Raw genomic sequence first — 11,483 nt, 5'->3', positions numbered from 1 at the left:
AATCTCAGTTTCTCTATCTTTAAAATAAGTGAGTGAATGTGATGGCCTTTGAGGTTCCTTCCAGCTATGACCTTTCATCAGACCTTGATTCACAAAGGTCCACTGAGTTGCCTAGGGAACTAGAGAATTATTATGGGGATGATAACTCTCAGGATCACAGTTGGAGAGCTTCTTGCTTCCATTTCACACCTGAAGCTTCTTTTGTGTCTTGTAATCAAAAGAGAAGGGTCTTATAGTATTGAACAACCACTAGCACCTCATCCTGCCTTGAAGCTAACCCATCTAAACAGAGGAGGGGACTGAAGTTCCTGGAAACTGGAATTCTGCTTCCTTCTGTTTGATAGCCTCTGAAGCAGAGGCATCTTTCTTTGCTTTTCTTAAAAATATTTATTTATTTATTATTCCCTTTTTTCCCCTTGTTTTATTGTTGTAGTTATTATTATTGTTGTTATTGGTATCGTCATTGTTGGATAGGACAGAGGGAAAGAAATGGAGAGAGGAGGGGAAGATTGAGAGGGGGAGAGAAAGATACCTGCAGACCTGCTTCATCATTTGTGAAGCGACTCCCCTGCAAGTGGGGAGCCAGGGCTCGATCTGGGATCCTTAGGCTTTGCACATGTGTGCTTAACCTGCTGTGCTACTGCCCGATTCCCCAGAGGCATCTTTCAACTTAGAGAGCTAGGAGGGTTCTGGAGATGCTGAACAAGTGCATGTCTAGAGAGATGTCATGCAAAGTCACAGAGCACATGAGGAATTCTGGCATGCCAGGCTATTGGCAGAAAGCTTCATGGCAAAGTAGAATAAGTTTTAGAATCATACAGACCTGGTTCTGACTTTTTTTTTTTTTTGCCTCTAGGATTATTGCTGGGGCTCAGGTGCCTGCACTATGATATGAATACACTGCTCCTGGAGGCCACTTTTTCCATTTTGTTGCCCTTGTTGTTGTCATTGAATAGGACAGAGAGAAATTGGGAAAGGAGGGGAAGACAGAGAGGATGAGAGAAAAATAGACACAGATCTGCTTCACCACTTGTGAAGTGACCCCCTGCAGTTGGGGGGGCCAGGGGCTCAAACTGGGATCCTTAAATGGGTCCTTGCACTTCATACTATGTGCACTTAACTGCTGTGATACTGCCCGGCCCCTGGTTCTGACTTCTGATCATACCACTCACAAGTACCTTAATCTATTTGTACTTGAATCAAAAAGCAATGACATCCATTCATTGTGACAAAATGGAGAAAAGGTGCCTAGCATCATACCAGCACATAGTAGATGCTCAATGAAAATAGTCATTATTGTTATTATGATGCCTGCAGCACTACCACCTGCTACTTGAACACAGAGGTGTAAAACAAAAGCTTCAGAAATGGAGGTTTAAGGGGTTCCTTACACCACAGTCAGCCCAAGGCAGGGTGAACAACTCCCATTGCCAAGAGAGGTCATTGAGAGCTATTGTCAGTCTGGTCGAGGTTCACATTCTGTGATGGAGGAACAGCCAGTCTGGCTGTTTGTTTAGAATAAAACTGCCTACAGAAAGGAGGGGGGCTGCCTCCTTCCTCCCCTTTCTGTCCACGTGGAAGAATTGGTTTCACTGTATGATCAAGCTCCTTTCCCCTCATAAATAAAAACTGGCTTCCTCTTGCCTTGACCTGTGTCACCCCTTCAGTGCATCCCCAGGAATTTAATGAGTGTGTCTGTCCCCACTGAGAGACAGACAGGCTTGATTCCAGGATGTTAGTTGGAAAGAGGAAGTCACCTCATCAGTTTGTGTTACCTCCAAGCCTTTGACAACATCATGAGGTGTACACTTTGCTAAGCAGGGACAGTCTTCAGGAGACTGAGCAGGTGAGTCAATGTCACTAGCATATTTGGGAACAGTGGGTTATAGAGGTCCCTTGCTCTTTGCTACATCAGTGTTCCCAGGGGAGCTCAGCTCTCGATCTCTGGAGAGCACCCGCCACCAGTGTGGTGCTATGGCATGTGCAACATTTGTGCTGAGGTTCACCATGCAGGTGAGGGAACAGGTCCACAAGCAGTGAAGCCAGAGCTGTGCCCGGGTGTCCTGGTGCCATGTTCAGCCCTCTTACAGATGATTCATTCCTGGACAGTTCCTGGCTGTGTCTGGGTACTACTATTTCTCTAGTAAACTACTAAGTGACATCTTCACATTTTTATCTTTCCTGAAGGAGAAACCCTGTACTGAACTTCTCTGCCCAGCCTTTGCCTTTGCCCCCAAAGCCGCCTCTCCCAGGCCCTGGGCAGTATGAAATTGTGGACTACGCCGGGCCTCCCAAGCACTTCATCTCCAGCGCATCATTTGTGTCCAACACCAGCCGGTGGGCAACAGCATCAGCTCAGTCAGACATGCCTGGTCCAGGTCAGAGACTATTTGTAAATGCCTGTGAAAACCAATCCTGGGGTCTGGGCAGTGGACATCTCTTAGAGCACACATGTCACCATGCTCAAGGACCCAGTGCAAGCCCCAAGGCCCCACTGAATAAGTGCTAGAAATGTGTCTCTCTCTCTCACCCTCTCTCTCTCTCCCACTTCCCTCTCAATTTCTCTCCATCTCTGTTTTTTAAAAAATGCTGCCTGGAGTAATGGATTTGTTCTTCAGACATCAAGCCCCATCAATAACCCTGGTGGCAAAAACAAAACAAACAAACAAACAAACAAAACCCAAAACAAAACAGCAACCTGGATGTTTTGTCATCCCTAGACCATCAAATGTGATCAATTTATAGGCAACTTACCAGTTTGTAGGAATTCAAGTAGAGCTAGAAGATTTTCCAGCTTTTTTTTTTTTTTTTTTTTTAATAGAAAGTACTTTCAGGAACAATCCAGCTCAGGGATTCACAGCTAAGAAATATTAACATTCAAGATGTTCAAAGATGAGCTCCAGGGAATCTGTTACTCTGAAATTACTAGAGATTTGGAGGATGTATGCATTAGTTTTGGGAAAAAAGGACCATGGGTTTTTCTTTGTTATATTGTAAAAAAAAAATTATATTCTTTAAATTTTTAAAAAACATTTTATTTATTGAACAAAGATAGAAATTGAGAGAGAAAGCAGAGATAGATAGGATGTGAAAAAGAGACACCTGCAATATTGTGTCACTGCTCGTGAAACATTTCCCTTTCAGGTGGGAACTGGGGATTTAAACCTGGATCCTTGCACATTGTAACAGATGTGCTCAGCTGGGTGTACTGTTGCCCGACCCTCATATTCTTTTTTTTTTTTTTTAATATATACATATGCTCTGGGGATTTGTGCCTGCACAATTCCACTACTCCTGGCAGACTCTTTTTGATTTAAAATAGAGAAGGGGGGAGAGAGACAGAGAGGGAGAGGAGAAACAGCACAGCACCTGCCATACATGGTGCTCTCAGGTGGTGCTGGGGGCTCAAGCTTAGGTCCTTGTGCATGACAAAGTGTGTATTCTACCAGGTAAGCTATCTCTTGTTCACCCATAAGCTTATGTTGAAAATGTTTAAACCACTGGTCTAGTCTGGTTAGGTCATTTTACAGCTGGTGGAGGCCTGGGCAGCAAGGTGCCTAAGACATGCAGTGAATGAACAACATATGCCTTACTGGTTATGGAATTAACCAGGGAGCACTGGCACACCTCTTTTGAACCGCCTGTACTTACTCCCTTCTTAAAGATAAGTTTAGGTGTCAATCTTGTTGACCCCAGGTTTTACTTGAGAGCTGATCAGATCAGGGATTCACTCTGGTGTCTCTGTTCTCTCAGACCTATTTCTAACTCTCAATAGAGCCCCTTAGCTATTTACTGCCTCCTGACTTTGGCCCAAGTTGGTGGCATAGGGGACTGCCAAACGGGCAAGTGTGCAAGTGGAACGAAAGGAAAGGAGAGCTTCTGGCACGTCAAATCCAAGCTCCCCACACTGGGGAGACAAATATGACTTTGCCCTGTGTTTGTCCCCAGAGGAGTTAATCTGGTATCAGAGTCACCTTACCCTCCAGATACACGGATGATTAGAACACATGGTAGTGAAAAGAACATCATTTGCTTAGCTTTGACTATAACAAAGCCAGAGAAGTTGCTGAGAGGGTTGCTCTTGGGATCATCAGTTGAATGGTCCAGGCAAAACTGTTTGATGCAGCAAAGATGCTCATTATTGTCCTAGTGTTGAACTCCAACAAGCCTAAGTACCAGTGGGGAACCCTGTCAGATCCTGTTTTGTCCAGTGTCTAGGATTGCTTTCTGAGTATTCTCCAGTTGATACAGGCTACAAAGCACCTGGCATATAGGTGCAGGCCAGTTCCTGCTGTCATGATCTCTCACACCAAGGTGAGCTGCTGTGAGGGTCTTCCTGGACATAGGCATATGCATTGGCTTTTTTGTTTTTTTATTTATATTTCAATTTGATGGAACAGAGAGAAATTGAAAGGGGAAGGAGAGAGTGGGGAGAGAAAGATACATACTTGCTGACTGTTTTACCGCTCATGAAGCTTCCTCCCTCCAGTTGGGCACCAGAGTCTTGAACTTAGGTCTTTGTGAATGGTAATATGACCACTTAACCTGGTACACTGTCACCTGGGTCACTCTTTTTAAATAATTTTTAAAGTATTTTTATTTATTTATTATTGGATAGAGACAGAAATTGAGAGGAGAGGGGGAGGTAGAGAGGGAGAGAGACAGAGAGACACCTGCAACTTTGGTTCACCACTCATGAAGCTTTCTCTTTGAAGGTGGGGACCAGGGGCTTGAACCTGGGCATCCTTGCACACTGTAATGTGTGTGCTTAACCAGGTGCACTACCACCTGCCCCTCTAGACTACTCTTTTTCAGAGGCAGAGAGACAAAGAAAGTGAGAGATTATAACACCAGAACTTCCACCGGTGCAAAGGGTACTAGGCTCAAATCTGGCTCATGCACATCGTAAAACAGTCCACTGTCCAAGGGAACTATTTTGCTAGCCCCACATCCATGGGCTTTTTTGGCTTCTAGTGGGCTCAGATCTACCTGACTGGCCTCTACTCCCTTAAATCATGTCCCAGGTAAACCAGCAGTGGACTTCTGTGGGCTCTGGAGGACCAAATGAGCATCAGGATGAAAATTCCCAAAAAATCTTCCCAAGCTGGCATGGCTCTGGCTGCTGGTCCTAGAGAAACATGTCTCCAATTGTCATGGTTTTTACTTTTTTTTTGAAAATTCTAAACTAAATCAGAACAAAACCTCATCAAGCTGACACCTTGCTTTCCTCATTATTTCTTCGAATTTAACAGACGACTCTTTTGCAAAATTTCCTTTGTTAAACAAAATGGTAAGGAATTTAAAAAGCTAGGGAGCCTGAGTCCAAGTTCTGCCTCCATCACTTAAGGGCCATATAACCTTGAGCAGTGCCTTCCTCTCTGTCTCCCCACATATGTAGCTTAGGGACCAGGGCATGGGTCTCACCAGCCCTGCCAGCCCAGACATGGAAGGCCAGAGATGGATACAGCTGGCCCTTTCTCTCCTGATGCTGTCTCTCTCTTTCTCCTTGCAGCCTCGTATAGGCCAGAATTCCCAGGAAAGCAGTCCTTCCTCTACAATGAGGACAACAAATGGATCCCAGTGTTGTAATAACCTCCCACAGGCTGACGAGAACTCCGGTCACCAGCTACCCCACCCAGCTTCCTCATGACATTCATTTAGAGACTGTTTACTCTCCAATAACTGGGGACAGGGAGGCAGCTCTGCCACCTGGCTGAGCTGTTTCATTTGTCCTTGTCTTGTGCTTCCTCTTAGAGGATGAATCCCACCCCCCCACACACACATACACATTAACTCCCATGGTTTTTCTGATCAGATGTGAAGAGTGGCCCTCTGGTCACTTCCCTATGCTTCAGGACAAGCTTCTGAAGCTCTGGCTCCAGCTGGACTCTGGGGTCAGCCCCTGCTGGCCAGGCATACTCCTATTTTGACCTTGACTCCCACGCTCCTCTTCCAGAGGCCCCTGCAAGAGAGACAAACAGGTGTTACCACACCCCTCATCCCACAGCTAAACCTTCCTAGCTGACCTCCAGGAAGAGCTAAGAGCCAGTCACAAGCTTACTTGTGCTTATGCTCAGGATCCACCTTCAGGATCCATTCTGTTCACTGGCATTGGAGTCAACAGCAGATGGGACAGGTCCAGGGTCCCAGAGACTGAGTGCTGAGGGGTAGGAGACATGCCATTCTATGCCTACAGGGACATAATTTCCCTTTCCTGATGTCCCCTTACTGACCTTCTTCAACAGACCTTGTCTGTCCTACCCACGTGTTTCTCCGTAACAAGAAGAGATTCCCAAAGAACCAAGTGAAAATAGAAGCAGCCACACATCCTCTTTTCCCCAAAAAGTTCATGTTGCCTTTCACTCTGTGCGTAGAAACCTCCAGAGAGCCCACACTCCCCAATGGCTCCCCTCTGACTTTTCCCTGTGGATGAGACATCCTGGACCTTTAGGGCTACACTTTATTATTAAAGTTTTCAGTGTGACTATGACATCTAGGCTTAGGATATTAATATTATCTAAATTTGAATGTGTTTGCAAATAAATCACTTGGAGATCTTATTAAAAGACAAATTCTGTAGAACTAGGTTGGGGCCTGAGAGTCTGTATTTTTCTTTTTCTCTTTTTTAAATTGAGGGCTGGTGAAATAGTTCGTTTGGATAGTACACTGCTTTGTCACAAGCTCAGCCCCCACTGCCTTGAAGGAAGTTATGGTGCTGTGGTCTCTCTCATTCTCTCTTTTTAAAAATAAATAAAAAATTTTAAAAAGAAGCATGGACCAGGGAGATGGAGAAATAATGATACAGCACATGCTTTGCATGCATGAAGCCCTAGGTTCAAACCTCAGCACTACATAAAAGGATGGAGAGACACTCTGCTCTGTTTTCTCTCAAAAAATGAGGGGGGGGGAGAATGGAGACATTATTTTCATGTGGCATCGTGTTAATGTTAGGTGTCTGCATGGCTAACAAGCTCCCAGGTGATGCCAGGTCCGTAGCCTGCACTCCCTCTAATAAACACATTTAAAGATCTAATACAGAGTCTAACAACTACATTCAGTCATTCAGTTCTTCCTTCAGTCTTCCATCTGTTCACCCATCTGTTTTGCAGCTTATCCTCCCTTTATTTTCCCCACTTATTTTTTCATTCATTGCTTCACCCTTTCTTTGCTTCTTCCTCCCTTTTCTCTGCTGTGGCTGGGAGGACAGTTACCTACAGGCAGGGGGTGCCCTCTCCTCAGGCCCACAGCTGCCTTTCTCTCATGACCTGTTGGGAAAGGACTTCCTTTCACTCCTTTTACCCTTTTCACTCCGGAGTGAAAGGCAACCTTGAAATGGCAGTTGCTAAGTCCTAAGTTGCCCTTTGCTCTCTGATCACCTTTGAGGAGAGGATTAGATTTCCTCCAGGCTTGCGATCTCTGGTCCTAGTGACCCTCTCTCCTTAGGTGGATGGGGAAGAGGTCAGCCCTATAGTTTTCCTAGGAGTTCTCAGCTTCTTCCTGGACTCTCCCACAGAACTTGTACTGAAGCTTATAGTTCACCTGTACATGGCACGTGCAGGGCAGGGGGGGGGCGTGTTTGGAGATGATAATAGCATCATGGTTATGCAAAATATGCAAAAGACTTTCATGCCTCAGGCTCCAAGGTCCCAGGTTCAATCCCCAGCACCACTATTAACCAGAGCTAAGTATGTTATAAAACAAATAAAAAGTAGATACTAGAAGGCCACAAAAGCTTCAAAGTCAATAAAATTGGCCTTTTTAGAGCAGTGGTTCTTGGTTTATATTGTACACTAATTCACCATTAGAGCTTTAAAAAATACTAATGCCTGGGCCTGACCCCTAGAAATTCTAATTTAATTGCTTCAAGCTGGTAGTAGGGGGAGAGCTGGTGGCTAAAAGCTGCCAGGTGATTCTAAAATGCAATAAAATACTCCAACTTCCCACCAGGCTTGAGGAGAGTTGTTGGCAGGAAGCTCAGGAAGGAGATGAGCAGATTCCACCCACCTCCAGTAAGACTGGCACTGTGCTGATATTCTGCACATGCTAGTCCACTCTCCCTCACATAAGGCCCTGCTCTGACATCCATCCAGACCTCTGGAGTGGGCAGAGCAACTCTAGATGCTCTGAAGGTCCCCTGATTGCCAGGCAAGTCATACTGGATAAAACCTGAGGTCAAAGGAAATATCAATAATACTAACCCCAGCTTCAGTTTTTTGTTATTTTTCTCATTGTGTTTTTTTTTTTTTTCTTTTTGATCTTATTAAAAAAATCATTATTACATTGGACTATGGTTTCTATTCCTTACCATGTTTGTGCCCATGGTGTGTGCCTTTTTTGCCTGACTCCTGGTCCTGAGTCCAGGTAGGCCACTGGGGTTTGAAGTCACAGATTCTGACAGTCAGAGCTGAGAGACTCATAGATATCCATGGATTTCTTTCTTTTTCTTTCTCTCTCATTTAAACTTAATATTGGATAGAGACAGAGAAATTGAGAGGGGAGCAAGAGATAGAAACAGAGACATCTGCAGCCCTGCTTAACCACTTGTGAAGCTTCCTCCCTGCAGGTGAGGACCAGGGGCTTGAACCTGGATCTTTGTGCATTGTAATGTGTGTGCTTAACTAAGTGTGCCACTGCCTGGCTCCAGGATCTAGAAAAATTCCATTTAGTTTAGACAGATTTTTTTTTGTTGTTGTTGTAGCCATTACTGTTGTTGATGTTGTTGTTGTTGGATAGGACAGAGAGAAATGGAAAGAGGAAGGGAAGACAGAGAGGGGGAGAGAAAGATAGACACCTGCAGACCTGCTTCACCGCCTGTGAAGCGACTCCCCTACAAGTGGGGAGCCGAGGGCTTGAACCGGGATCCTTATGCCGGTCCTTGTGCTTTGCGCCACCTGCGCTTAACCCGCTACGCTACTGCCCTACTCTCGACAGAATTTTACTAGAAACCCTAATATGTAAGAAGAGGAAATCAAAAAACAAATAAATAAGTAAAAAAAGAAGAGGAAATCAGAGCTGCTATGATTACAGTTGGGGCTGCCCAACTTCCCTTACTTAGGGGCTGCCTGCAGACAGCTTATAGCTTTCAGCCTGTGGGATCACACAGACATAGAGCTGAGAGCACCCTGCAGGTGGGCTCCTAGGCTTCACTGTGCAGAACTCACCACCATCCTTAATGTCCAGGGCAGACTGCTCCTCTCAGAAAGCAAAACAGAGAAGTTGTCTATTTTTGATCTCTCTCCAGAGACTTTCTCTCTATGCATATATGCAAGTTCACTACTTTGGTCTCTTTTTCTTTCAGCTATAGAGACAGAGATACTTTAACACCAGAGCTTTCTCATGTGCCAGGGCACTTTGTGCTGAAGTTTGAACCTTAGTCGGGCCCACAGTAAGACATGCACCCTTCTTGGTGAGCTACCTCTCCAGCTCACAGAAAACTTTCAGAGGGAATGAGTGTGGCCTTTGAAGTAATACCTGGGTAGAAATTTATTGCTAAATACTTCATGTGTATACAAAATGATCCAACACTGAATGATAGCTAAAAAATAATAGTCCAAGAAATGTGAAATACACATTTTTGAAATGATAAAAATGTATACAAGAGCAGTATAAAATAAAATGTCACATAAAATAAAATGTTGCATATATATATACACTATATACTTATATATATATATATACATACAAAACATAAGTGAAAATTGTAAATAAGAAATGTATGTGTACAATAGCAAGTGGCTTTGTTCTGGCAGGTGAGCTATATTATTTACACCTTGGAATGAGGAAGTCCGTGAGAAAGAGTATTTTTCATTTTAGAGTCTTTTAAAAAGTATTTGCACTGAAAATCAAAGTATTCAGGTTAACCAAACAAAAGGGAAGAAATCCTTGATTGGAAGTTGATTGAAGAACCAAGTCATCTGACAATCCAGATGACGGAAGACAAGTCTTCAGAAAAGGGTCTTTTGACGAGGGAACAGTCTGTAGGCACATTAGCCAATGTGATTATCTGGCTGGTAGGCACAAAGTTCAGAGTAGATTCAAGCATGAGATGCAGGTCGAATAGGTACATCTTCCAGGTCCCTTCTTGTCCCTGAAACCTGTGGGTTTGTGACTCAAGGGCCTCTTCCCTGAGGGAAGGCATTCAAGTAACAGCACTGAGGCATGAGGAGAGGTTGTGTGTGGCATGGGGCCACTTCCCAGCTAGCTCCTTGCTTGGAGCCCATCCCGGGGGATAAGGATGTATGTAGACTCAGGTCCTACAGTTCCTTAAGGATGATCTGAATCTTGCCGTCAAGCTCACCCACATCCAGCAGGAAGGCGACATGGTTGCTGTAATGCTGAATGATGTTGTTGTCCATGTTGACCAAGATTCTGGAAGAGAGAAGGCATAGTTAGGATTTGGCTCTCTGCTTTCAAGTCCTCTGAGTGACATAGAAGTTGGTGATGGCCATTACTTACCAGGTGGGCCCACATTTCAGGCACCTGACAAAGTTTCTCTCTGATCCTCATAGCCATCTGTAACACGAATATTCACTATCCCACTTTACAGAGGAGGGATGATACCCAAGTGAAAGAGCCACAATTTAAACACAGTCCTATTGGCTTCACACCCACCTATCATACCAGATGGCCTCTTGTACTGCACACAAATATGGATGCTTTTAAGCAACTAATATGTAGATCTGGGGGAGACACAGTGCTTCTTAGTCACTAAACCAGACAGAGGACTTGGACATGGAATGTGAGTTCAAGTGCAGGAGGTGTGGTGGGTGGACCAATGTGGTTTGGGTTCAACAGCAGGCTGTGATGTGTCACTCAGGTGTGTCTGCCTACAGAGCAGGTGCCATACAAACCCCCTCTCAGTTCCAGCTCCACAAAGGTGAAATCCTGGACTGTACAGCAATACTGAAGCCATCTTTTCTCTCTTCATACTCTTCAGGCAGTGAGCTGGACTAACCCACCGGGGGGGGGGGGAGGGAATGCTTCAGTTTATGCCAAAGAATATCCCTCTTGGAGCTGCCTTCTTGATGAAGGCCCTGCCATGATGTGACCTGATCTCACCATATTAGCTTTTCCTTTCCCTTCCCAACTAGGTTACCTGTGCATGGAATGGAGATGGGTATCCATCCCCATCTATCTATCTTTCTACTCATCTTTTATTTGTCTTTTATCTATCTTTCTAGCCACCTGTCTAGTCACCTACTCACTCCTCTGTCCATCAGCCCATCTATCCTACTAGTATTTACTGAGACTTTTTCATGTATAGGATCTTACTCTAAGCAAAAACAAGAGTCATAAACAGAGCTCTCATCTCTTGCCCTCTAGGAGTTTAGCAGAACCTGGGGAAACAAATCCTTATCATTACATTACTCTGGTTCACAGATGGTAAAGCTGAGGTTAAAAAAAAGCAAAGTCATTTGTGTAGAGCCACAATTATCTACAGATAGTAGAACTGGGATCTGGATCCAGACTTTTGTCTCCCCCTA

The 11,483-nt window shown here is 44.6% G+C and overlaps 2 protein-coding genes across 6 annotated transcripts in view; one reads left to right on the top strand and one right to left on the bottom strand.

The window, feature by feature from the left end:
• STPG1 (sperm tail PG-rich repeat containing 1) overlaps nucleotides 1-5,946 on the top strand; it is a 58,911-nt gene extending 52,965 nt beyond the window's left edge. For all 5 annotated transcript variants that reach the window (XM_060205547.1, XM_007522583.3, XM_060205549.1 and 2 more), the window contains 2 exons: nucleotides 2,188-2,378; nucleotides 5,513-5,946. In XM_060205547.1, coding sequence (XP_060061530.1) covers nucleotides 2,188-2,378; nucleotides 5,513-5,589 — 268 coding nt within the window. In that variant the 3' untranslated portion in view covers nucleotides 5,590-5,946. The remainder of the gene's footprint in view (nucleotides 1-2,187; nucleotides 2,379-5,512) is intronic.
• Nucleotides 5,947-9,468: 3,522 nt separating this feature from the next.
• The window catches only part of GRHL3 (grainyhead like transcription factor 3), a 41,952-nt gene continuing 39,937 nt past the window's right edge, over nucleotides 9,469-11,483 (bottom strand). The window contains exon 16 of the mRNA XM_016187911.2: nucleotides 9,469-10,368. Coding sequence (XP_016043397.2) covers nucleotides 10,254-10,368 — 115 coding nt within the window. The 3' untranslated portion in view covers nucleotides 9,469-10,253. The remainder of the gene's footprint in view (nucleotides 10,369-11,483) is intronic.

The sequence above is a fragment of the Erinaceus europaeus genome, chromosome 13 (genome assembly GCF_950295315.1).
Source record: "Erinaceus europaeus chromosome 13, mEriEur2.1, whole genome shotgun sequence".
Taxonomy (NCBI): Eukaryota; Metazoa; Chordata; class Mammalia; order Eulipotyphla; family Erinaceidae; genus Erinaceus; species Erinaceus europaeus.
The sequence above is the reverse complement of the archived record's forward strand: the minus strand, read 5'-3'. Positions and strand labels throughout refer to the sequence as shown.